This window comes from Hibiscus syriacus, unplaced genomic scaffold (genome assembly GCF_006381635.1).
Source record: "Hibiscus syriacus cultivar Baekdansim isolate YM2019G1 unplaced genomic scaffold, ASM638163v2 tig00110388_pilon, whole genome shotgun sequence".
NCBI classification, from domain to species: domain Eukaryota; kingdom Viridiplantae; phylum Streptophyta; class Magnoliopsida; order Malvales; family Malvaceae; genus Hibiscus; species Hibiscus syriacus.
The window spans coordinates 2,429,167-2,456,088 of record NW_024062718.1 but is presented as its reverse complement, the minus strand read 5'-3'; the positions used below and the strand labels follow the sequence as shown (position 1 = coordinate 2,456,088).

The 26,922-nt window shown below is 34.2% G+C and overlaps 2 protein-coding genes, 1 long non-coding RNA gene and 1 pseudogene across 4 annotated transcripts; 1 reads left to right on the top strand and 3 right to left on the bottom strand.

Annotated features, from left to right (window-relative positions):
- Positions 1–5,873: 5,873 nt before the first annotated feature.
- Positions 5,874–7,230, bottom strand: LOC120122986 (protein UPSTREAM OF FLC-like). Its single transcript, XM_039142007.1, has 4 exons — positions 7,165–7,230; positions 6,982–7,085; positions 6,145–6,883; positions 5,874–5,992 (listed from the first exon to the last, which is right to left on the bottom strand). The coding sequence occupies exons 1-4, from the start codon at positions 7,227–7,229 to the stop codon at positions 5,875–5,877; spliced, it is 1,026 nt and encodes a 341-aa protein (XP_038997938.1). The 5' UTR covers position 7,230; the 3' UTR covers position 5,874.
- A 1,202-nt stretch (positions 7,231–8,432) lies between these two features.
- Positions 8,433–10,641, bottom strand: LOC120123105 (annotated as a pseudogene).
- A 7,549-nt stretch (positions 10,642–18,190) lies between these two features.
- On the top strand, positions 18,191–18,613 carry LOC120123104. Its single transcript, XM_039142093.1, has one exon. The coding sequence runs from the start codon at positions 18,191–18,193 to the stop codon at positions 18,611–18,613; it is 423 nt and encodes a 140-aa protein (XP_038998024.1).
- A 994-nt stretch (positions 18,614–19,607) lies between these two features.
- LOC120123018 lies at positions 19,608–21,720 on the bottom strand. 2 transcript variants are annotated; one of them, XR_005516151.1, is made up of 3 exons: positions 21,610–21,720; positions 21,052–21,287; positions 19,608–19,886 (listed from the first exon to the last, which is right to left on the bottom strand). It is a non-coding gene; the product is annotated as an uncharacterized LOC120123018 (long non-coding RNA). The 2 variants fall into 2 exon arrangements; XR_005516150.1 differs by having other exon boundaries at positions 21,052–21,183.
- Between the last annotated feature and the right edge of the window lie 5,202 nt (positions 21,721–26,922).

The following is a 26,922-nucleotide window of genomic DNA, read 5'->3' as shown; positions in this document are numbered from 1 at the left end:
TTGGTTTTTAAAGTTTGGTATATGTCTGTTTAAAATGGTAATGGGTAAAATCACATTTAGCCATTGTACTTTAGAGTATTTATAAGATTAGTCCCTAAGCTTCAACTATAAATACCCTAACCCATTTAGCTTCAAACTCATCCCAAAATCATTTCTTTCTCCCAATACTAGAGAGCTTTCTTGTGAGTAGTGAGTGTTTTGTAAATACTTGTAAATTTTCTATCTTAGTAAAAGATCTGCAACAGTCCGGAGACGTAGGCACAATTGGCTGAACTCTGTTATCAATTTTTTGGGTATTATTTTTTCGTTTTTATTTCGCATTCTCAATAATCTGGTTATAGGGAAATTACTTGTTACTCGTTTATTTTCCAACAACTGGTAATCAGAGCTTTTGGTTGTGATTTTTGTCAATTTTTGTGAGGTTAATATTCATTACTATTCATATGAATAGTGAATTTCGTGAATAGTGAAATTTTGTCGACGATACGAATTTATCGACGGAGGTGTTCCTATACACAGTAGTTCGCAAGAATTGTCAGAAACGATCCAAACGAAGCCAGATTCGAGTGGGAGCGATGGCTGCAGACGAATGGAAGGTGAAAATTGAAAAGTTCAATGGTGTGGACTTTGGCTTTTGGAAGATGCAGATCGAAGATTTTTGTACCAGAAAAATCTATATTAACCCCTCTCAGGAAAGCAACCAGAGGGCATGAAGAATGAAGACTGGGCTCTTCTCGACAGACAAGCCTTCGGAGTTATTCGACTGACGTTATCCCGCAATGTTGCTTTCAACATAGCAAAGGAAAAGACCACGGCTGGTCTTATGGCGGCTCTCTCCAGTATGTATGAGAAGCCATCGGCCTCAAACAAAGTTCACTTGATGAGGCGATTATTCAATTTGCGGATGACGGATGGGGCATCAATGGCACAACAACTAAATGGACTCAACACAATCACAACTCAGTTGAGTTCAGTGGAAATTGAATTCGATGATGAAGTTTGAGCTTTAATTCTCTTATCATCTCTACCAGATAGTTGGAATACTACTATTAAAGCAGCCAACAGCTCGTCGGGAAATAGAAAATTAAAATTCGATGATGTTCGGGATCTGGTATTGAGTGAAGAAATTCGACGAAGAGAATCGGGTGAAGCATCAACCTCCCCAGTCTTGCACACGGAGTCTAGAGGGAGAACTTCAGAAAGAAATTCAAATTGTGACAGATCGAAATCTAGACGGGGAAAATCCAGAACGAGAAAGAAAGATTTTACCTGTTATAATTGTCACAAGAAGGGTCACTTTAAAAGAGATTGTTGAGCATTGAAGAAAGATATTGGCGCACAGGATTCTGCCAACATGACAGAGGAGACAGGTGATGCCATGATTCTAAGCGTAAACAGTTCGATTGAATCATGGATCTTGGATTCAGGGGCATCTTTTCACTCCACCCCATGCCGAGAAATCATGGAGAACTATGTCAGTGGTGATTTTGGGAAGGTTCATCTAGTTGATGATGAAACCTTGAAGATCGTCGAAAAGGGAGACATCCGATTAAAGCTGCCAAACTAGACCACCTGGACGCTGAAAAGTGTGAGACATATTCCTAGTCTCAAAAGAAATTTGATTTCTGTAGGACAGCTTGATGGAGAAGGATATAGTACAACCTTTTCAGGATGTGAATGGAAGATTACCAAAGGAGCACTCGTCATTTCTCATGGTAAGAAGACTGGTACTCTCTATGTAACCTCAAATTTAGAGAATATCATTGCAGTAGCAGATGCTGATGGAAAATCAAACCTATGGCACCAAAGGCTTGGCCATAAGCGAGAAAGGGATGAAGACACTTTTGTCAAAAGGGAAGCTATCGGATCTAAAGAATGTAGATGTCGGACTATGCGAGGATTGCATCTTTGGCAAACAAAAGAAAGTCAGCTTTGCAAAGATTGGTAAGACATCCAAGGTTGAAAAATTAGAGTTGGTTCATACTGATGTATGGGGACCATCTCCAGTTCCATCTCTTGTAGGCTCATTATATTATGTCACCTTCATCGATGATTCAACAAGGAAGATATGGGTTTATTTTCTAAAGAAGAAATCATAAGTCTTTGATACCTTCAGAAAATAAAAGGCCATGGTGGAAAATGAGACTGGTCTTAAAGTTAAGCGGTTGAGGTCTGACAATAGAGGAGAGTACAGAAATAGGAGATTCAGAGATTTATACGCAAACAATGGGATCAAGATGGAGACAACAGTTCCCATGACACCACAATAGAATTACGTAGCAGAGCGCATGAACAGAACTCTGAATGAACGTGCCAGAAGCATGAGGATACATGTCGGATTGCCCAAATTTCTATGGGCTGAAGCTATCAACATTGCAGCTTACCTGATTAACAATGGGCCCTTAGTTCACTTGGATGGTGGAATACCAGAGGAAACTTGGAGCAAGAAAGAAATAAACCTTTCACACTTAAGAGTGTTTGGTTGTATTTCTTATGTACACATAAATTCTGCTGAAAGAAGTAAACTTGATGCCAAGTCCAACAAATGTGTCTTTGTTGGTTATGGTGGTGATGAGTTCGGTTACCGATTTTGGGACTACGAAAATCAGAAGATCATCAGAAGCAGAGATGTCATTTTCAATAAGAATGTGATGTACAAAGACAAGTCAACTGTAGAATCAAGCAGCTCCAATACCAAAGCTGAAACAAAGGAATTTGCTGAGTTCGAGGAGATTTCTGAAAATGATGTTCAAATCAGTCCTGAAGCAGTTCAAGAAGAACCAGGCACACCGGAACTAAGACGCTCCTCCAGAATTCCTAAACAAACCCAGCGTTATTCGTCTTCCTTGCACTACTTGTTGCTGACTGACAATGGTGAACCAGAGTGCTATGATGAAGTAATGCAGGTGGAGGATTCAGTCAAGTGGGAGTCTTCCATGAAAGATGAGATGGACTCGCTTATGTCAAATCAGACGTGGGAATTAGCTGAATTACCACCAGGCAAGAAAGCGCTCCACAACAAGTGGATTTATAAGATCAAAGAAGAGCATGATGAGAGCAAACGCTACAAAGCGAGATTGGTTGTCAAAGGTTTTTAGCAAAAAGAAGGTATTGACTACAATAAAATTTTCTCTCCAGTCGTAAAACTGTTTACAATCAGAATGGTGTTGAAAATTGTAGCTGCAGAGAATCTACATCTTGAGTAGTTAGATGTAAAGACAGTTTTCCTTCATGGTGATTTGGAGAAAGAAATCTATATGAAGCAGCCAGAAGGCTTCATAGAGGCAGGCAAGAAAAACCTGGTATGTAGCTTGAAGAAGAGCTTGTATGGTTTAAAACAAGCTCCTAGACAGTGGTACAAGAAGTTTGATAGCTTCATGAGTAGCAGTGGTTTTACCAGATGCCAAGCAGATCATTGTTGCTACATCAAGCGGTTCGATAACAACTTTATTATTTTATTATTGTACGTTGATGACATGCTCGTTGCAGGCTCAGACATGCAAGAGATTATAAACTTGAAGCAAAAATTGTCGAAGTAGTTTGCTATGAAGGATCTGGGCGCTAAAAAGCAGATTCTTGGGATGAGGATCAAGAGAGACACAAAGTCGGGGACTTTGATGTTATCACCGGCTGAGTACATCAACAAAGTATTCTCCAGGTTCAACATGCAAGATGCTAAACCAGTAAGTACACCTTTAGGTGTTCATTTTAGACTCTCCAAAAAACAATCACCAAAGACGGAGGAAGAATGTGCACACATGGTGAAGGTCCCGTATGAATCAGCAATTGGAAGTATGATGTATGCCATGGTTTGTTCCAGACCAGATATTGCTCATGCAGTGGGAGTTGTTAGCAGGTACATGAATAATCTGGGCAAGGTACACTGGGAAGCAGTCAAATGGATCCTCAGTTATCTACGGGTACCACAAACAAAGCACTTTATTTCAAAGATGGAGATACGATACTGACAGGCTATGTAGATGCTGACTTAGCCGGAAATATCAACATCAGAAGAATCACTATAGGGTATGTCTATACTCTAGGAGGAACTGTAGTGAGTTGGGTTTCTCAACTACAGAAGATAGTTGCTCTCTCCACAACTAAAGCAGAATATGTCGCTGTTACGGAAGCCAGCTAGGAGATGGTCTGGCTCTAAAGTTTCTTAGAAGAGTTAGGCAAGAAACAACAAAACAATGTCTTGTATTACGACAGTCAAAGTGTTATCCATCTAGCAAAGAATCCGTCTTTTCATTCCAGGATGAATCACATACAATTGCGATATCATTTTATCCGGTCTCTTCTGGAAAATGGGATTTTGAAACTTGAAAAGATTAGTAGAGCTCAAAATCCGGCAGACATGTTGACAAAGACAATGACTACAGACAAACTGAAGTTGTGTTCAACTTCATTTGGCATGCTAAAATAACAAGACCATAAATGTTGTTGCATTGATCGAGGTATGAAGACAGATTAAAATCAGTCTTCAAGTGGGAGATTGTAAAGTCAAAAGGGAGGCCACCGAAATGGAAAAAGGGAAGGCACAACACACATGCAATGGGTTTTCAAAGTTTGGCACCGCACTTTCAAATTGGTTTTCAAAGTTTGGTATATGTCTGTTGAAAATGATAATGGGTAAAATCACATTTAGTCATTATACTTTAGGGTATTTATAAGATTAGTCCCTAAGCTTCAACTATAAATACCATAACCCATTTAGCTTCAAAATCATCCCAAAATCATTTCTTTCTCCCAATACTAGAGAGTTTTCTTGTGAGTAGTGAGTGTTTTGTAAACACTTGTAAATTTTCTCTCTTAGTAAAAGATCTGCAACAGTCCGGAGACGTAGGCACAATTGGTTGAACTCCGTTATTAATTTTTCGGGTATTATTTTTCTGTTTTTATTTCGCATTCTCAATAATCTGGTTATAGGGAAATTACTTGTTACTCGTTTATTTCCCAACAAACAAGCGTCAATTCAGAGATTAGAATTTGGATGAAGAAAAGAAGAAGATGCAGACAAATAGGATCCATTTAGCAGAGATTATTCTCGAAGTACATTGTTTCATGACAGAGAGAGGGAAAGGAGCGGGATGGAGTTGGAAATGTAAACAGGAATGAGAAGATTTATGAACAAAGTCTGAAGTAAAAGGTAGGTCAACTATTATCTCGCGTGGTCAAACTGTACCAAGTAAGATAATTTAAAGTGTCACGTTAGTTTTTTTGTTATTAGGATAACGAAGGTAATGATCGAATAATCGATTTATTATAAACGACAATGTTAATAATAATTTCGTTACTTTTAAAACTTTAATACTGAAATAAAATTGTATTTATACATAAGTGATTATTTATGTAATTTATCCTAAAATAAAATAAAACTATTAAGATTACAGAAATTCAAAAGCAATTTTTTAATTTATAAAATATTTATTAAAATTCAAATTTATATGGCATATGATATAATAAAAAGTTATTCCTCGTAACTCTAATTTATCTTCGTTACAATTTAATTGTTAAAATTGTCATTTTTAAAAGGAGAAGATAATTTTGAAAATGAACTTCCTCATAGAACTTCTGATTTTTCAAGTCAAACTCACAGACTTTGATTTTAATTTAAAATATTAAAATGTTTAGAATCAGATTATTTCAAAGTTCTAATGATAAATATTTTTAAATAATCTAATTTTCAAAAAAAATTATTGGTTGAACAATTTTTATTAGAAATTATAAATTTAGCTAAATATGATAAAATCTTTTCAGTTTCACCATTACATTACATAACATAAAATCCCCAAGATTTTACCATTTACTTTGAACTATTTTCTGAAGCACAACAGTTGATGACAACCATAGCTTTTATACTGATAAGTCTGTCTAGTCAATCCTCATTTTCTGATTTTGCTTTGATGATTTCTTCCTAGGAATACATTTCCCTGTTACTGACTTGTCTTTTTCCTTCTCTTCCACTGTTTCACCCACCACCTTGCACCTCCTGTTCAATCAATATCAACTTCATTAATATATCTGATATTTGATATTAGGATACTAAGATTCATCAAATTTTATTCCTACCAAATCAAGCTGATTTTTTTTGCATGCAACATTTTAAATTGCAGAATTAAACAGGAATCGAATGAAGTTCACCTTTCTTCATTGTAAGAATTGGATTTTTTTAGCATTGGTTCTGGTTTCTCAGAGTTCATGGACTCCACAATGCTGCCACTGAAATACTCCTTCTCTTCAGCCTGTAAGTTCCCAAACCTTGGATTCTCAGACAACTGCTCTATTATCATCTCATCGTCTTCAACAACCTTCTTCACCGCACACTTACAGAGAACCCCTCGATGCAAATTTTCTCCCTTCTTCACCACCGCTTTGTTTTGCACCACGGGTTGCTTCATAATGGCCACGTTCTTTGCTTTATTAACAGCTAAGTTCCCACAGGCAATTAGTTGAAGCAGAACTGAGCTTCGACTCGGTGCAGATTCAGTCCCGACTGGTTCATCATCTTCGAACCTAATGGAAGTGCTGTTTTTGCTTTGGTTTTGTTTGTCGTTGGAGGAAGTTGACAAAAGGGAAGAGTGTTGTTGAGCTGACTGGGAGACTGTTTTAGGGGGCTCTTGTTGGTCTTCAAGTTCATTGGTAGAAACCCCTCTGGAGCAGCGAGAGTGAGGAGTTGTTGAGCTTGTGTAGCATGTTTTCTCCTCGTCTAACTCGTATTCATCCTCTTTCTCTTCATCTTCATCGAAATCTTGCTCTTCATATGCTGAAGCCCTGTGTTGAGTCAAGGTTGAAGTTGGGGATTTTCGTTTGGTGTCTAGGCTTATGCTTGGTTCCTGAGAATGGTGAACCCTGTTTCTGATTTGCAGGTGCTCTATTATTTCTGCAACAGCCAAATTATCCTTGGTTTCTGTAAGAAAAATCTGGTAAAAAACACTACTTTCAAGGTAATTTAAGTGGATGATCACTAACCAGAGCAACCTGGAACTAATTCTGAGCCTTTGAGTACATATTCAGCACCATCTGATGGAGGAATAATGTCATTGTCTGTTAAGTCATTCCATACATAGCCATTCTTGTAACTCCTAATAACCGAACACTAAAATCAGTATAACAAATAAGAGCAGAAAATGATGATTTAATGGCAATGCAATGACAATGTACCTTTTGCAAGACCAAGAGTAAAGAGAAGGTATTCCTTTGCCTCTAAGAGCAGTGAGTCTTTCCATTACATCTACGAAACAACAAAAGAAATAATGCAAAGTTGAACCCTATTATAGACATAAGAGAGATTTTCAGTTTACCTCTCAAACAAAGCGGTTGATTGATCAAATGGGTGACTTCCATGTAATGAGGGTGCTCAAGCTGCCCATTTCGAGTGAGATAGTAAACAACTTGAACTTTTCTGATGGGCTTCAGCACTTCGGCTGCATGCAATGGCTGTTTTCTCTGCTTCTTCTACTTCTTAAATCCATGTTTCTTTCTTTCTTCACCTTCCTATTTGTTCTTCACTTGCTGTTGGTTCTTCAATGTCGACAAATCCTGAATGCCATCTCTTATATTGTTCATTCACTGCACGACTGGCAGACAGTGAAAGGGAAAGATGAAGAGGTTAAAAAAGCATGGTGAAAAGGTACTTATAACCAATTGAGTGAAACATGAAGCTGTCTGTTAAATGTCTGTGATTTTAACTGCCTTAATTACCCAGTGCTGCTGCACATGGTCACATGATGTCAGGAAACTTCGAAAATTGCAGTAACTGGTTAAGATAAGGAAGTTGTATGGCGAACAGTGTTTGGTTATTAGATTGTTGTTTTGTCTGAAGGGTTTTAGTCGCTGTTACTGTACTTACTGCTATGGCATACGTAAAATAAAAAAGCTACCTGCTAGACTTACTGCTAGAATTGGTACAACTTTCTTTTTTACTATGACTTACATGTTAGTACGTGTCGGTGAAGTTTTTATGAATTACTGTGTAAATTCACATCTTATTTTCTATATATATAATTTTATATAAAATAGTAAAAATAAAAATAAAGCTATTTTAAAATGATATTAACATAACTTCAAAAATATTTTTTTATTTACCATATTTTCTTTCAAGGGAAAATTCAATTAATTATTCCAAACGACTCTTTATAGACTAATTATTTGAAACAAGTCTTCATAAACTTGTATTATAATTCAACATTTCAGCTAGACAAATAACCAGATATATGGTATGAAAGTGAATGTCAAATTATCAAATATAGTTATAGTATGTATAAAAAATGATACGAATGTACTTAAATATGCATCATAGTACATTCAATACATGCATGTACTGAAACATGGAAGATCAGTTAGTCGAATCGAATTATAAGAGATGGTGCATTTTAAACACTTAAAGAGTTTCATGTTATCATATCTAATTCCACGAAAGTGGAACTTGCTCAAGAATGAGCTTTACATGAAACAGCTATAACAAGAGCGCCAAGCGATAGAGGTGGGAAAACACCATAATATACCAACCATAAACTATGCAACAAACCCTTACAACCAGTGCAGGCTCTCAGTATGTTCTCCAGCATTGCTCGCTGCTTCGACAGTGCATTTATGGGGGAACCTGTTTTTCCCAAAAGAATGCAATTAATATCAAGGTGTAAATACTTCTTATTCACCAACTTATCATGATTCTATTGAATTCCCACCATTCTATTCACATTCTTGTATTAAAGATGACATAAAGTTTACTCAATTTTGTCCCCATTTAGTTCAAGCAGTAATTTAATACCAACTTAATTGTCTAGAGTTAAAGGAAAAAGGCAAAAGCGTCCTTTTGGACTCACAAGAGGAGCCTTGGTGAGGTAACTGCGGATAGTAGCCACAGTGTGGAAAGAGTGGAACTTTCCCCGCAAAATGAAAATTCATATCAATCGATTGCATAAAAAATGTAACGGTCAACACAATATTAATCGATTAAAACATCGGCTTGGTCGTTATAGTAAATGACATCAAACATATCTCTCCTTCACCTTTGAGATGGATCCTGGTGCTAAGCTCAGCAAGAAGAACCAAATCTAGGATGATGGGAGCAGCCAAAAGGGTGTCCTCACATGTGTTGTGCAACACAATGGTGTTCTTGCCTCCCATGAATCTCTGATGTGTACTCATCCATTGCCCTCTTGCTATCTCCCACATACGGCACATACTACGATTCAAAACAGACAGAAGTGCACATTTAAGTCTCAGACAAAGGGCTTGGAGACCACACCATGATAGGTAAAGTTAATTACCTTGATGACAACAACATGGTCAGGATGTTCACCAGGCTCTTAGAGAATTCCATTACTTGAAACCATGTCATCAACAACATTGCTCTTTGATATCTCTTTCGACCGGAAGGTCTGGGGAGCTGATAGATTCATGCCATCATTGTTTCCTAGATGATTGTATCTCACTATTGATGAAGGCTGTCGAAGTGCTAACTTACCATCATCATTATTACAATTATCCATCAATGTCAAAGTATCATCTTTATTGAAAGATAAAGTTACGAAATCACATCAATCATGCTGCTAAGTACTTCCTATCTTACAAATTAAGGTGAAAGCTTTATAAAGTTAAAAAAGAATTGTACCTTGATACCAGCCCCAACAAGGAAATGCACTAGGACAGATTTCATCTTTGTCTGGCCACTCGTCATCTCCTCCAATCAGAGAGTTCCTCTGAATAGCCAAATCAATTAGCCCTGGACAACAACAAATAGAAAGCCCAAATAAATACTCATTTCTAAAGGGTTATTACATTTACTGATGTTATTTCAAAAGAAATAGGAATATACCAGGAACAAAGGTGTTTTGAGGGCTTCCATTGACAAAAGGAACATTCTCAAGAACAAAAGCAATAGAATACAAAGGGGAAGGAGAAATCTCTGCTACATTCTTCTCCAAAGAACCCATGAGGCTCTCCACGGTGTCGTTTAGTCCCACAATGACATTGCTGTACCTCTCAGTGTTTGCAGTCCAGAGGGCAACCACCTTGTCCACCTTGTTTTTCTCCTTCAATTCCCTGATACAACACAAGTTAATGTTAAAATGTTGAAAAAGTACAGCAAGAACATACCTTTTTCTAAAGAAAACAAAATGGAGAGTTGAATATTGTACCTGATGTCTTTGATGATTTGCTGAACTTGTTCTTTCTTGGTCCCCTTGAAGACGTTATTGGCACGGTCACCTTGGTTTGCAGCAATGAAATCTGGGTCGTAAATTCCAGGGAGTGGGACCATGGATTCCATCTAGGGCCTGAGCTGCTTTTGCAGATCAATGTCGAAGACCTTGGCCCTAGCCATTGCATCAGCTAGGTTCATGTCACTTATGTCCCATCCACCAAACACAATATCCTCTGGTTTCACCTGTATTAATTCAGAATTCCCTGATTAAAACAGACAACAGTATATAGAATAAAAAAACGAAATCTCAGTTCATCAGGTGCATACCATGATGAGAAGGCTCTTAAAAGGGGCATAAATCTCCTCTCCATTGTAAGATCCCACTCGGATCGTCGATGCCTGTGTCAGTGAGCCGAAGTAATTAGCTTGTTGCCCCTTGTCCTTGATATCCCAGGAGATTCCCGTTTAACAACCATTACCCAATTTCTCATAAATCAACAAACATATTAAAAAAAGACAAATTCAGTAAGACTAGAGGCGGGAAAAAGAATCTTACTCTCGATTGGCAATAACACCACCAGTCAGGGTTGCACCATTGTTTCCTCCCCATCCAACAAAAATCACCCTGGAACATTAACAAAGATTTAAAACAAACCCAGAAAAGAAAAAAAAACAAAAGAAATGATGGGAAGTTCAGATTCAAACCCTAGTTTAGGGACAATGATATCAGTCTGGAATTCATATTTGAGAGTCTTGGGTTTGACAACCCATTGGTAGGTTCCATCCCTGATCTCATGAACCAGCTCAGTTGTCTCATAGTTGTACACAGATTGAATCTCATTGTCAGTGTATTTCACATTTATTATAATTTTTAAATAATTAATAAGAATTGATTAAATAACTTAATTTTATTATATGGGAATCAGATTTATTATATATTTTATACCATATATAAATTGTACGTATGACATGTTATTATTGATATACTTTTTTGTCGGGAATAGCTAGGATCGGTCAAACAGGTGTGAGGAGGAGGTGTCTTTCATGACAAGTGTGATTTATTTTAAAACGTGCTGATCTCATATTTTATTTTTCAAAAATTTATATTTATATTTATATTTAAATTAAATTCTTATTTTTTAAAAGAGTAAATATTTAGGTGATTATATCTAACTGTTATTAAAATTATTTAAAATAATATAAAATATTATATTAATAAGATATAACCATGAAATAATTTTTAAGAAATTCAAAATTATTATTATCGTTATCATCATCAAATAACAGAATAATGTTGAAGTAATAACTTATTAAAAATGGACACAATGACACATCGAATGTAAGGATGAACCCTTGTGAAGAACCCAACATTAATGCTAGCCTGCAAAACGACGTCATCTCTTGCTTGATTTTGGATGATGAAATCAAAGGTTGAATAGTGTAGTGATTATGATGTGAAACGCTTAAATTTGACCTGTGCCATTGACTTTCTCTTGGATCCTTTCAAAATATTGGTTAAATTCAAGTACTATTTTCATAGATAATAACAAATGAGTGTCCATTTTATAAATAAATTTTGAAATGATACCTTTTTAATAAAAAGAAAAAAAGTCTTAGCGGTGCTTACGCGCTGACCAGAGATGTGGTGTTATAATCAATGTTAGGTGAGTCCAATTTTCAACAACTTGACCCGTGTTTTTTTCATTCTTTTCATACGAATCAGTGTGGAGATTTACAATTACAACCCTGTCGGAGAAAGAAAGTTGAAGTAGAGAATCATATTAATTGAGGTGAACAATTTGAGTATCTATGCACCAACTTATTTTCATTTATCTCAATCAAAATTTGGATTTGGAATAAAAATCTCAAACGCATATCTTGAAAATAAAAATGTTGAAAATCAATGCACCGAAAGTGCATGGTTTGAAAAAAAAATTGAATTTTGTCAACAAATGTAGGCACCGAAAATTAGGTGTAGAATTTGTTGATTTTTTATATGGGCAAATTACAAATTCTAGTCACTAAAATTTAAGGTATTTACAAATTAATCTTTAAGCTTCAACTATAAATACCCTAGCTCATTTAGCTTCAAAACTATCCCAAATCATTCTAGCTTTATCCCAATACTAGAGAATTTATAGAGTTTCTTGAGAGTTGTTTTTCTCCTTTTTATCAAGAGAGAATTATCATTATTTTCTCCTTTTAATATCGAGAGAGGTTGTAATTCCTATTTTCTCATAGTGAATTTCTTCTACCGTTTCCCGTTGTTTTTACCTTATATTATTTAGGGGTTTTCCACGTAAATTTTGTGTCCTTTTTATCTCTATTTTTTTATTTTCTCAAATTATCAGTTGCGATTTTGCTCTATCCGATAGCCGTCTTCCGCAACAATTGGTATCAGAGCCAGGTTTGAGTGTGTAATATCTGCTTATTGTCTTTGTGGTTGCCATCAAAAGGTGGATCCTCCAACATAAGAAAGTAAGAAGGTATTACCCATTCTTTGAAGGTTAAGTGAAATAGTGTGAGTTATCCGTAATATAAGCTATGTCAACAAAATTTGATATTGAAAAATTCGATGGGAGAAATTTATCATTGTGGAAATTGAAGATGAAGGCCATCATGAGGAAAGACGGTTGTCTAGCAGCTATCAGTGAAAGGCCAATGGATTTAATAGATGACAGCAAAAGGAACGAGATGGACGGGAATGCTATGGAAAACTTTCATCTAGTATTAGCAGATGAAGTATTGTCAAGCATCGAGGAGAAGAAGACAGCTAAGGAGATATGAGATCATCTCACCAAATTGTACGAGGCCACATCGTTGCACAATAAAATTTTCCTTAAGAGGAAATTATACACTCTTCGGATGCCAGAATCTACTTCAGTGACGGAGCACTTAAACACACTAAACACTTTATTTTCTCAGTTTACATCCTTAAGATGTATAATAGGAGAACAAGAACGTGATGAACTTCTACTTCAAAGTCTACCTGATTCGTATGATCAACTCATAATCAACTTGACAAACAGTAATGTCACCAGTCTAGTCTTCGATGACGTTGCAGCTGCTGTTCTACAAGAAGAAAATCGGCGCAAGAACAAGGAAGACAGACAAGTAAATCTGCAACAAGCAGAAGCGTTGACAACGATGAGAGGGAGATCAACGGAACGTGACCAAAGCAGCAGTCACAAACATGGTAGATCAAAGTCGAGAAGCAAGAAGAATTTCAAGTGCTATAACTGGGTCACTTGAAGAAGGATTGTTGGAGTCTAAATAAAAACTCCAATCCAACGCAAACACTTCAGATGATGGAGATACTCTATGTTGTGAAGCGTCAATCACTGGGGAAGGTAAAAAAAGATTTGTAGATATATGGCTCATTGATTCGGGAGCAACATATCACATAACCTCAAAAAGAGAATGGTTTCATCATTATGAACCTGTCTCAGGAGGATCTGTGTATAGTTGCAATGATCATGCCTTAGAGATCGTTGGTGTAGGAACCATCAAATTGAAGATGTATGATGGAACAATCAAAGTTGTTCGAGATGTACGACACGTGAAAGGCTTGAAGAAAAATTTATTATCCTACAGATTATTGGATAATAATGCAAGCAAGATTGAAACACGGAAAGGAATCATGAAGGTGTTCCATGGAGCGCTTGCGGTGCTGAAAGGCGAAAAGATAGCCGCAAACTTGTACATGCTGAAGGGAGAGACTTTGCCAGAAGAAGAAGCCTATGTTGCCACATGTAGTTCAGATTCTGCAATGTTATGGCATCAGAAACTTGGACACATGTCAGAACAATGAATGAAAGTCCTTGTGGAGCAAAAGTTACTTCCAGGCTTAACAAAGGCATCACTTACTTTGTGTGAGCATTGCAAGTAAGCAGAACCGGTTGAAATTCAACACGTCAAATTCTAGAGGAAAAATTGTTCTAGAATTGGTTCATTCTGACGTATGGTAAGCACCAGTTACATCCCTAGGCGGTGTAAAATACTTTGTCTCATTTATTGATGACTACTCTAGGAGATGTTGGGTGTACCATATTAAGAAGAAGTCAGATGTGTTTTCTCAAAAAAAAACTTCAAAGCGCGGGTGGAACTTGATTATGGAAATAAGATCAAGTGTTTCAGAACAGATAATGGAGGAGAATACACAAGCGAAGAATTTGATGACTTTTGTAGGAAAGAAGACATCAAAAGATAGTTCACAGTGGCAAACACTCCTCAACAAAATGGAGTGGCAGAGCGGATGAACATAACCTTGTTAGAAATAACAAGAGGAATGTTGAGGGATACAGGCCTAGAAAAATCATTCTGGGTAAAAGCAGTAAATACAACCTGTTATTTGGTGAATCGAGCTCCATCAACTGCAATAGAGCTAAAGACACCAATGGAGATGTGGACTGGTAAACCAGCTGATTATTCAAACCTCCATGTATTTGGAAGTATTGTGTACGTGATGTATAACTCCCAAGAAATTTCAAAGTTGGATCCAAAATCCAGGAAATGCAAATTCTTGGGGTATGCTAATGGTGTAAAGGGGTATCGCTTGTGGGATCCCACTGCCCGTAAAGTGATCATCAACAGGGATGTTATCTTTGTAGAAGATAAACTACAAAGAAAAGAAGATGATGATAGCACTGAAAATTCAAAGAATACACAATATATGTGGAAAATGAGGTTGAACAATGAGATTCTTCAGAAGCAGAACCATCACATGATGAACAAGAACCAGATAGTTCTGAAACTCCAACAACTCGTCAATCAGATCGTGTGAGAAGACGTCCCAATTGGCACTCAAATTATGTTATAGAAGGAAATATTGCATACTGCCTTTTAACAGAGGACGGTGAGCCATCAAAATACCAGGAGGCAATAAACAGCTCTAATGTTTCATTATGGATGATGGTGATGCAAGAAGAAATAGAAGCCCTTCATAAAAATAATACATGGGACCTAGTACCACTACCACAAGGAATGAAGCCAATTGGTAACAAATGGGTCTTCAAAATCAAGCGAAATGGTGACGATCAAGTAGAGAGGTATCGTGCAAGACTGGTGGTAAAAGGATATGCTCAAAAGAAGGTATTGATTTCAATGAAATATTTTCTCCTGTGGTTCGACTAACAACAGTTCGAGTAGTTTTGGCAATGTGTGCTACATTGAACTTACATCTAGAGCAACTAGATGTTAAAAAAACTTTTCTTCATGGAAATCTTGAAGAAGAGATTTACATGCTCCAGCCTGAAGGTTTTAAAGAAGACGAAAAGAAGAACTTGGTTTGCAGGTTGAACAAATCTCTATACGGTGTAAAGCATGCGACGAGGTGTTAGTATAAGAGATTTGATTCTTTCATTATGTGCCTTGGATACAACAGACTTAATGTAGACCCTTGTGCTTATTTCAAGAGGTCTGGTGATAACGATTTTGTTATATTGTTGTTGTATGTGGATGACATGTTGGTTGTAGGACCCAACAAGATCATATTGAAGAATTGAAGGCACAACTGGCTAGGGAATTTGAAATGAAGGACTTGGGATCAATAAACAATATTCTAGGGATGCAAATTCACCGAGACAGAAGTAATAGGAAGATTTGGCTTTCACAAAAGAATTACTTGAAGAAGATCTTGTCAAGATTCAACATGCAAGATTGTAAGCCAATTTCTACCCCTCTTCCTATTAACTTTAAATTATCCTCCAGTATGAGTACTAGCAGTGAAGAATAGAGGATGAAGATGTCTCGAGTACCGTATGCATCGGAAGTGGGAAGTTTAATGCTCGCTATGATATCCACAAGACCAGACATTGCACAAGCAGTGGGAGTGGTTAGTCGGTACATGGCGAATCCAGGCAAAGAGCATTAGAATACAGTAAAGAGGATCCTGAGATGCATCAAAGGGACCTCAAATGTTGCATTATGTTACGGAGGATCAAATTTACTAATCAATGGTTATGTAGATTCTGACTATGCAAGAGATTTGGATAATAGCAAATCTACTACAGAATATGTGTTCAAAGTTGCTGGTGCAGCTGTAAGTTGGGTTTCAAAATTGCAGTCAGTTGTGGCTACATCCACAACAGATGCAGAATATGTAGCAGCTACACAAGCCAGTAAAGAAGCAATTTGGTTGAAGATGCTATTGGAGAAGCTTGGGCACAATCAAGAGTATGTATCTCTGTTTTGTGACAGTCAAAGCGCCTTGCATCTAGCAAGGAATCCAGCATTTCATTCAAGGACAAAGCACATACAAGTTCAGTACCATTTCATTCGTGAAAAGGTGGAAGAAAGGACGATAGATATGCAGAAGATCCATACCAAAGACAACTTAGCAGATTTCATGACGAATGCGATCAATACTGATAAATTTACTTGGTGTCTATCCTCTTGTAGCCTGTCAGAGACGTAAGCAACATGATGGTACATGGTAGAAAGAATGGTGTGAAGATATGATTTTTCCAATCAAATCTTCAAGTGGGAGATTGTTGAAAATCAATGCACCGAAAGTGCATGGTTTGAAAAAAAAATTGAATTTTGTCAACAAATGTAGGCACCAAAAATTCGGTGTAGAATTTGTTGATTTTTTATATGGGCAAATTACAAATTCTAGTCACTAAAATTTAGGGTATTTACAAATTAATCTTTAAGCTTCAACTATAAATACACTAGCTCATTTAGCTTCAAAACCATCTCAAATCATTCTAGCTTTCTCCCAATACTAGAGAATTTAGAGAGTTTCTTGAGAGTTGTTTTTCTCTTTTTTATCCTATATTATTTAGGGGTTTTCCACGTAAATTTTGTGTCCACTTTATCTCTATTTTTTTATTTTCTCAAATTATCAGTTGCGGATTTTGCTCTATCCGATAGCCGTCTTCCGCAACAAAAAAGTCTAACTACCTTTCATTATTCTTTTCATGTATAAAATAGGATTATTTATAATTAAATAATTGTGATGTGTTTGAATATTGTTTGAGTATGTATGTACCAACGTGTTTTTTTTGTAATTTAGAGTGGAAATATAAATGAAATTCTTGTTTGGGGCGTTTATGATAACTGGTTTTGGTCGACTGCAGAAGTTTTTGACAGTTTTAGGGATAAGACAGGCAATTTCAGGCCATCTCTATGTAATGATATCAAGGCAATGCTGAGCTTGTATGAAGCTTCTTACCACTGTTTCGAAGGAGAAAGCATCATGGAGGAAGCTTGGCACTTCACGTCTAAACATCTCAAACATGTCGATAAGGTTGATTGTGTCGATCCGATTCTGGCCATACAACTCAACCATGCCCTGGAGATTCCCCTACACTGGAGAATGCCAAGGTTGGAAGCAAGTTGGTACATGGATATATATGAAAGAAGAGCCAACCTCAACCCCACTTGTAATTCAGGAGGAATTAAAGAGAGGTGATGTTGCCAAATCTATCCAATGTTACATGCGTGAACATGGAGTCTCCGAGGAAGCTACACGTCAACAAATTAAGAATCTAATGAGAGAGGCATGGAAGAAGATAAATGTGCAACGAGGTTCTGCGTGCCCATTAACCAGCACTGTCCGGGAACCATGGTGATCTGGTGAGGGGTGCTCATTGTTTTTATCAACATGGAGATGGACGTGGTTATCAAAACCACGAGACAAACATTACGCCAAGTCATTTCTTTTTGATCCTATACCTATGTAGAATTAATGTTTTGTTCTTTAAAAAAATCATAAAGAATCTTCCATATAGTGGAAAGGGAAGCAAAGAACTATAGTTCGGGGTGGTGTTCACCTCGTAACTCGGTTTCTTTGAACCAAATATCGAATGAATGATACTTTCCCTTCAAATCAAAGAGCGTTAGATTTACAAAAGGTTTAACCAATTCTCAAGCAAACCCTTTCCTTTAAGCAGGGAATCCCCTTTAATTTCAATGCAAGTCACTTCTTTATTCCATCAAACACCACTCTTATATCTTAATGTTTTTCAGTTTGAGTTTCAACTCCCAATTCATAATCTTTTCCCCCATTAAACCCAAACCTTCCTTTACTGCAAAATCATGCCTCTCGAGACAAGCAAGCCTGACCAGTCCACTGGTGAAGGAGATAAACACAGACACTTGAACAAAGAAATCAAAGACATGGTCTCTTCCATAACTCGCCGCCTTGGTGGTGGTGTTGATGATGATGGTGCTGGAATCGTCACACTTGCCGGGAACAATGTCGGGGCCACAATGAGAAGTGAGTTGGATGAAGAATCCGATCCCCGGTATGGGAATTCGGTTAGAGATCAGGCTGATGCACTGAGTACATATGTGAACAGCAATTTCCAAGCAGTTAACAATTCAATCATGTTCGGCAGTAGCTACAATGCCAATGATCCAGGCGTCCATTTGGATATCTCAGATGTTGTCGAACATCAAGGCAAGAAGGCAGCAGATAAGCCCAGAAGGAGGGGAAAGGAAAAGAGAGACCAGACGTGAACATTGCAATCAAGTTAATGCTAAAGACGAGTCCTTTTTTCTAAGTCAATATAGTAGCATAAAATAAATCTTTGTATTGCTTTGTCATATTTGAGACTACGTTTGCATGTAAAAGGTGAAGCTTAGTTTGATAATGGCGTGTTTATTTTAAGTATTGTTTCAATAAATTAAATTGACAGATCCATTAATTGATTCGGTAAATATAGATATTTATATTATCTTGTATTTAAATCTTAACATTTATCTAAATGTGAACACTTTTCTACTTAATAAAAATAAATACATTTTTATTATTAACTAAATAACTTATTTATATTAAAAATATTAAGTTATTCTAATTTAAAAAATCTAAAATTGACACTTTTACTCAACATATTTTCCACATATTATCACCAAATAATATTTAGTTGATAATATAAACAATTTAATTAAATTGAAAGTGTACGATTTTTTTACACATCTGGAGTAAATACAAGACTCTCAACCAAATAATTAACTATGAAATTTCATACCCCTGTCGAAGCTCGAACACATGACCTCTAGGGAGATTAATGAGTCTCTTAACCACTGAGATCAATTGGTTCGTGCAAAAGTACATGATTTAAATGAAAGTTAAAATTAAATTAATCTAGAATATAAATTACCCTCCCTCGTAATTAATAGCTAATACGCTGAAAATATTTATTAGATCCTCTATCATAGAGATTGATTTAAATTAATTCTTCCAATAAATAGATCGATTTAATATTAAACTAATTTGTTTAACTAATATTTATTATTTAAAAATATCATAATATTAACTTTTCATTTTTCATAACCATTAAAACTTCAAAAATGTCACCTCTATTATACAATAAATGGCGTTTATTTAATATAAATGTTAACTCTAGTAAAATTTGGCATAATATATGAATTCAATGAATATATTTAATAAACAAATAGATTAATTTTAATTGATTCCTAATAGAAAGACCTATATCTCTAAATACACATTTCTAACCAACCATAGTGCATATGCAGAACCTTTGACATGCCCACGTGATACGTCAAAACGAAATTCAAAATTTGATTAATAAATTCATCTAATCTTACAACTTATAAATAACCATAATGATCCTACGATAGAAAGAGACTAAAAGTCATATTGTAAATACCTCTAATCAAGATTGGCAGAGAGGCCGAGACCCTTAAGAACTCAATACCTTCTTCTTTATTAATTTTCTTCAATATAAAATCATCGATCAACAATTGTCTCCTTATCGACTGCAACTCTCTACACAAATAAAAAAAAGAATTAACCTCCAACAATCTAGGACCCAACTTATTGTGATAAACAAATATGATATAAAAATAATCGATATATGAAACTTATATGGTTTTTCCCTATTAAGCAAAAATCCTTCAAGATTGAACCATAACATCATTATCATCTGGAACGAAAGACACATGCAAAGATACTTTGCCTCATTTGGACCATTCCAAATTAAATAGGTGGACTATTAAGTCTTTATTATTTTATTCAAACTCATAAGCCTGTAGAATGGCAACACACCACTTATTTGCTGATTTTTTCATATTTCTCGGTCAAATAAATGGATGCAAGTAACTTTCTGGCTGCTACTTGGAAAATATCCAAGTTGACTCCCATTTTTCTTTACACCTCCCTCAACCATATTCATATATAAAAGCCACTAAGGAAGTTTGATTTCAGAAACTAAGGACGACCCAATTTTCTCTGGACACAGTATAATTCACTTCTTTTTCTTTTTCAGTTCAAATCAGGATCACTTAGAGTCATGATTTGGGTTTCAAAATGCAGAAGCAAAGCAATCAAGCTTCTGTTTTTAATAGCACCAATTAGGTCAACCATATTCCCAACCTTGCTAAATATTTGAGGGGGTTAGGTAAAGTTGAAGTATACATATCATATTTCATTTGCTGACCCCTTTTTTTTGTTAGGGGTGGGTGTACAATGACAGAAGCAAGACTGACCGTCTATCTCTAAACTAACTGATAGCACTAATCCATGCTAGTGATACTCTCTCAAACCAAATGATGCTGAAGAATGTATATTCAAGCAACAGACCTTAATTATCATAGAGAGAGAGAGTGTGTGTGTATTTGCAGAAAAGGAAAGGCCAACCAACATATCACAAGTTCACAACAAATTTTTGGAGTCCCGTCATTTGAATATTTTCCAGATTTCATCAGTATTGAATTGTATTTCCGAATGAAGGCTAGATACATTCCTAGCTTATAGAAAACAAATTATCTACTGAAAGGATGCATTTATTTATTACCGATGACTGCAAAATGAGATTTAAATGTAGTAGAAATAGCCACGTTAAACTTCATATACGAGATTATCAGCAAATTTGCAATCCATACCCTTAATACTAAATTATCCAAAGACTAAATCTGAACAGTTAGAAACATACCGTATCATTAGCATTAAGGCCGCTGCTATCATTAGCAGCAAACTTCCAAGCCAGTGTCGCCGCCAGCTTTGCTTCATTACTGGAAGATTCGCTGAATCTCAGAAAACCTTAGCCCCTCTCTAGATCCAGCCACTATACGGCGTCAAATCATTAAAATTTCATGCCAAACAGTAAACGGAATAAGTCAAATGAGAATTTATCCATCTATCAAATCATCGTCAAAACATTAAAATCTCCTGCCAAACAATAAACGAAATAAGTTGATGAGAATTTTACTCTCAATCAAATCCAGACCAAGCAAAAATCCTCCTGATTCAACAACAAATCTATCTCGAACGAACACACAAATCCAGTGCATCCAATACTAGTAAACTAAAAAGGTAACGAGAAGAGCAATAGATCACATTTCCAGTTCACTGATTTTTCATTTAGTTTCTTTTCTCAATAAAATGAACTGAATTTCACCAAACTAAAACTCAGTAGACAGCAAATAAAAGTCCGATTAAAGGGGGGAAATAACAAAATTAAGACTGCAATGCAACAGCGGGAGTGAATTACTGCATTGAATGAAGTGATTTTGAAGAGCCCCGGTTTAGAAGAAACTATATAATATCAGAAATGGCGAAGAGCTAAAGCAAACTTTGAAAAGAAAAGAAAAATCTCTATGGACGAAACTGGAAAGAGATGCAGAGAAACAAACCAACCATTTAGAGAGAATAATTAAGGGACATTGACACCGACAATTTGAAAGTTCTATTCCTTGCTCAGCGCGGCTTCCTCTGTTTTAAGCTCGGCTTGGGCCAAATGATTATTAATATAGTTATTCTGCATCATTCAAACCGAGTTTTCAACTTTTCATGCAACAAAAGGCCAAAATAAATAAGTAAAGGCAAACTCCATCATTAGTCATCAACATATATTTCTCTCTTATTTTGGTCACCTCGACCATTACTCTTAAGCAACCATTTTTTTTATTTGTCCATCACCATATTAATTAAATAAAATAAAAGAAAATTCTAGTAGTGTTATGTGTCATCATCATAGTGATTAAATAAAAATATTAATTATTAATATGTGAATTACTAGTAAAGAGAGAGAATGACGTGAAAATTCAAAAAAAAATAACACATCAATATTATTATAAATAAGATAGAAGAAAAATGTAATATTAATGATACTTTGGTTAAAATAATTAATTTGGTTACCAAAATAAGAGAGAAGTGATATGTTGAGGACTAATGATATAGTTTGCCCAATAAATAAATAAACCATTTCATTAGAATATCTTTGTCTATTACTTGTCCATTTTCCAATTCATCTTGCTCCTAACAACATATTTAAATTTGGAAATTTTACATATTCATTACATCGGTGAAAATTTCCTTTATCCCCTATTTCAAAGAAATAATATATCGAAAACAGAATTATGTTTTAAGTGAAACTATCTGTAATTTTTAGGAATGAAAGGCGAATGTTGTTCTTAGCGTTGAAAACAAATGGAATATATGATGTATATACCATTTATTCTATATAGAATGTCCAATTTATTGTGGTGAGATGGAATATAGGATGTGTGTTACCATTTATTCTTTTTCTAGTGCACAAATAAGGTGATTACATTGGTTAAGGGATGGTTGTTGTATCTTAAAGTCTTGAATTTGAGTATAGTGTCTGTAAAGGTGTTTAAATATTCATTGTTAAATGATTGAGATACTTCCAAACATATATTATCTTATAATCACATCAGACTAATAAAAGAAATCGTTTTTTAATTGTTAAAGTGTTATTTAGACAACCAGGGGTAAGATGAGGTGCGTTAATCTCACCTCAAATTCCCGAAATAATATGATATTAAATTATTTAATTGGTAGATTGTAATATTACTTAAAAAGTAATATTATTAAATTATTTTTATTAAGTAAAGAGGTATTACAATTTTAAGGTAAATGTCAGGATTTGAACTCATACTAGGTGAGAACATCTTTAATCATTCGATCAATTAATGGATCTCTTACTAAATTGTCTTTATGACATTATATATTTTTTATAATAATTTAATGTATATAACAAAATTTATATAAATTAATCATAAATAAGTAGTTATATAATGAATAAAATATAGATGCAAGTATAAATATATAATTAATTTTTTATATAAAATTTAACGTATTTATTAAAATAATTACTACTTAACATATATTTTGATGTAATCTTAATGGTAATTTTTTATCTTTCACCTCCGTCCTCACCATCATTGTAGCATTTGAATCCAAACACATATTTCACCATTGATTTTAATCTCACCGTTCTGGTATCCAATCTCTTTGTCATAGTAATTAATCTCTTTGTTACTGCTATTTTCATTTTCACCAAAATTAATTTCACAATCCATCCAAATAAATCTTAATGATTTTTATGAAATCGGTTTGATATAATTTATTGTAGAGTTTTTCAAATAAAATTAAAATAGTAATGCATGCCTTTAAGGTAAAGATGGAATTAAAATCCATATATCAATTTTTGACTCAAAAATTTCATTAAATTATTGTTAATGAAAAAAAACATTCAATTTTATATTGATTAAAATAATTTTATGTTGTAAGGAGTTTATGGTCACATAATTTGTGACACTCAGGAATTGGTAATTTATAAGAGTATAATATCCGATGATAAGAAACTATAATTTTATAAATATGATAATATTTGTAAATGTCTTATTTATTTGAATAATACATGTCAAATTGTTAGTTATTACAAACCTAAAAACATAAATAAATAAAAAACATCCCAACAACAATTATTTTTTATTTAAATAGTACATGCAAATTTGATAATAAAAAATACTTTATAATCACCCAATAAACATAAATAAATAAAGGATGAACAAAATATTTTTAAATTGAAAGAAAACAGCTGTAAACGGAGCCAAGCCGAGAGGGAAAACCTTTTTATCTTTCTCATAATTGACTGAGACATAAGGCAATTAGCACTTCTGGATTGTCGGTACTCTCTTTTAAGAGTAAACTACACGGGAGACCACCAAATTATGTTTAAAAGTCAATGTGACCACCGAATTATTTTTTTTCAATCAGACCATCGGCAGTTAATTTTTAACAGATGTGGTGACGTGTCCGTTAATAAATTTGGCATAATTATATATTTGATCCTTAATATTTACATATTTTAATTCAATTAAATAAATTTAACTATCCAATTAGAACATAACACGTGTCAATACATGATTGGAATGTTTTATTTATGAATTTTAAATTATTTAATTAAATAATTTTTTAACCAATCAGGTGGTGAAATGAAAATAGAAGAACAAAGATGTGCTCAAGGAGAATCGAACATGCGTTTATGGGGAAAAGAGTAACCAAACGCTTAAATCATTGGGCCAAAGGTCCCCAATGATTTTAACTTACAACAATGTATATTTAACTTGTAAAAGTTTGTTGCTGATAAAAAATTAAACAAATTATTTGTTAAAATAAATTATTTTTTTTAACCGTTAATTGAACCGAAATTTATTTGAAAATTATTAACCAAACTGAATTAACCGAATTTTTTTCTTTAACCATTAATCGAACCGAATTTATTTGGAAATTATTAACCGAATAAAATAAATTATTTTTCTTTAACCTTTAATCGAACCGAAATTTATTTGAAAATTATTAACCGAACCAAATTAATCAAAAAAATTTCTTTAACATTAATCAAATCGAAATTATTTGACCGTTAATCGAACCTAAATTTATTTGAAAATTATTAACCGATTTTTTTCTTTAACCATTAATCGAACCGAAATTATTTGACCATTAATCGAACCGAAATTTATTTGAAAATTATTAACCGAATCGAATTAACCAAAAAATTTCTTTAACCATTAATCGAACCGAAATTTATTTAAACAAATAATTTTTTTAATTTTTTTTATCATTAACAAACTTTTACAAGTCAAATACAAATTGTTGTAAGTTTAAACTATTGGGGACCTTAGGTTCAATGGTTTGGCTGCCTGATTTCTCCTATCCCCCATAGACGTAATTCAATTCTCCCTGAGCACATTTTTGTTCTTCTATTTTTTTCCATTTCAATTGAGTGGTGACACGTGTCACCACCTGATTGATTAAAAAATCATTTAATTAAATAATTTAAAATTCATAAATAAAATTTTTCAATCATGTATTGACATGTGTCATGTTCTAATTGGATAGTTAAATTTATTTAATTGAATTAAAATAGTGACTAAATTGATAGAATATGTAAATATTAAGGATCAAATATATAATTATACCAATTTATTAGCGGAAACGTCACCACATCTGTTAAAAATTAACGACTCGGTGGTCTGATTGAATTAATTAAAAAGTTTGGTGGTCTGATTGAGACAAAAAATAGTTCGATGGTCACATTGACTTTTAAGCATAGTTTGGTGGTCTCCCGTGTAGTTTACCCTTATTTTAATTATTCATTCATTACTTATTCCAATTATGAATGTGTGCTTTTCCCTCCAAATTTCTCCCAACGATTATTTTTTTACCTGTATAATAAATATGAATAAAATAATTATTTTTAAATTTTCACTAAATTGTTATTAATAAATTAAAGAAAAAAATACTTCAATCCTAATTAATATCAAAGTTGCTTATTAAGCTTGTTATTCATATAACCCAGTTCAAAAAAAAATTGTTTTTGTTGTAAGTTATATTATTTTCTTATTTAGTTGTTCACTTTTTTTTCACATTGATACCTAGATATTTTTCCTTTCATGACACGACTTTCTTCACGTTAATACATGAATTTATCTATTTTATTCACATTGATACCTTTTTTTAACGATATTAAAAGGGACGTTGTGACGCTCTAAAATTGTATCACATGACCATCTATCTAAAATTAGAAAAATAGAAAAAAAAAACAGTAACAATTATCAAAATATAAGAGTTAGAAAAGATAAAATCATAAAAATGTACTAATGTGAAAAACGTAAACAAGTTTAGGTACTAATGTTGATGAAAAAATGGTTTAGCTACTAATGTAAGGAAAAATAATAGACTGAAGAAAATTCAGATACTAGTGTGAGAAAGACAAGTTTAGAGACTAAAATATAATTTATCCCTAACTAAAATTAAAATGAGGTAATACTCAACAATAGCTATCACCATAAATTAAAATTGAATGACAGTTATAAAGGAGGAAGAAAAAGAAAAAAATTGAGGGAAAAAAAAAGCAGCCCACGAGTTGGAGAATCTTGAAGCACATGGAATTATTATTTTCCCCTAGAGGTTGAAAAATGAAAGCACATGGACTTGGATGGTGGCACCAGGAAGGGAATGGAAGGCCTCCATTTCATTTAAAAACATTAAAACGCACAAATCAAGTGACATTGGTGATTAAAGAATTATTATTATCCCTTGAAGCTCCGGGTTTGAGCATCGCATATGTACAAGGATCGAAGTACTCATTGTCAAATGGTTAATAATCTTTGAACATATACTACATCGTATTCACTCCAGAATTATAAAAAAAACATTGAAACATACAACAATGTAGCAACCATGCCATGCATGTGTCTTGTTTAACTTGTCTATTTGCTTAAAAAGCCCCTTCTCAACACACTAATATTATATAAATATAAAATAAAGTACATAAATTATTATTAACATTTTTTTTTATTATTAAAATTTCAAAATTTCAAAATAATTATTTTTTATTACGTTATAAAATAGATATCTTACCTCTAAACTCCATTAACCTAACGATGGAGTGACTGCATTTCAACCTAAACTAAATAATTTCCACATAATACCACAGTTTTGGTTTTAACTTTTTGGTTCGTGAACCAAGTGTCCTATCATAAGCCTACTT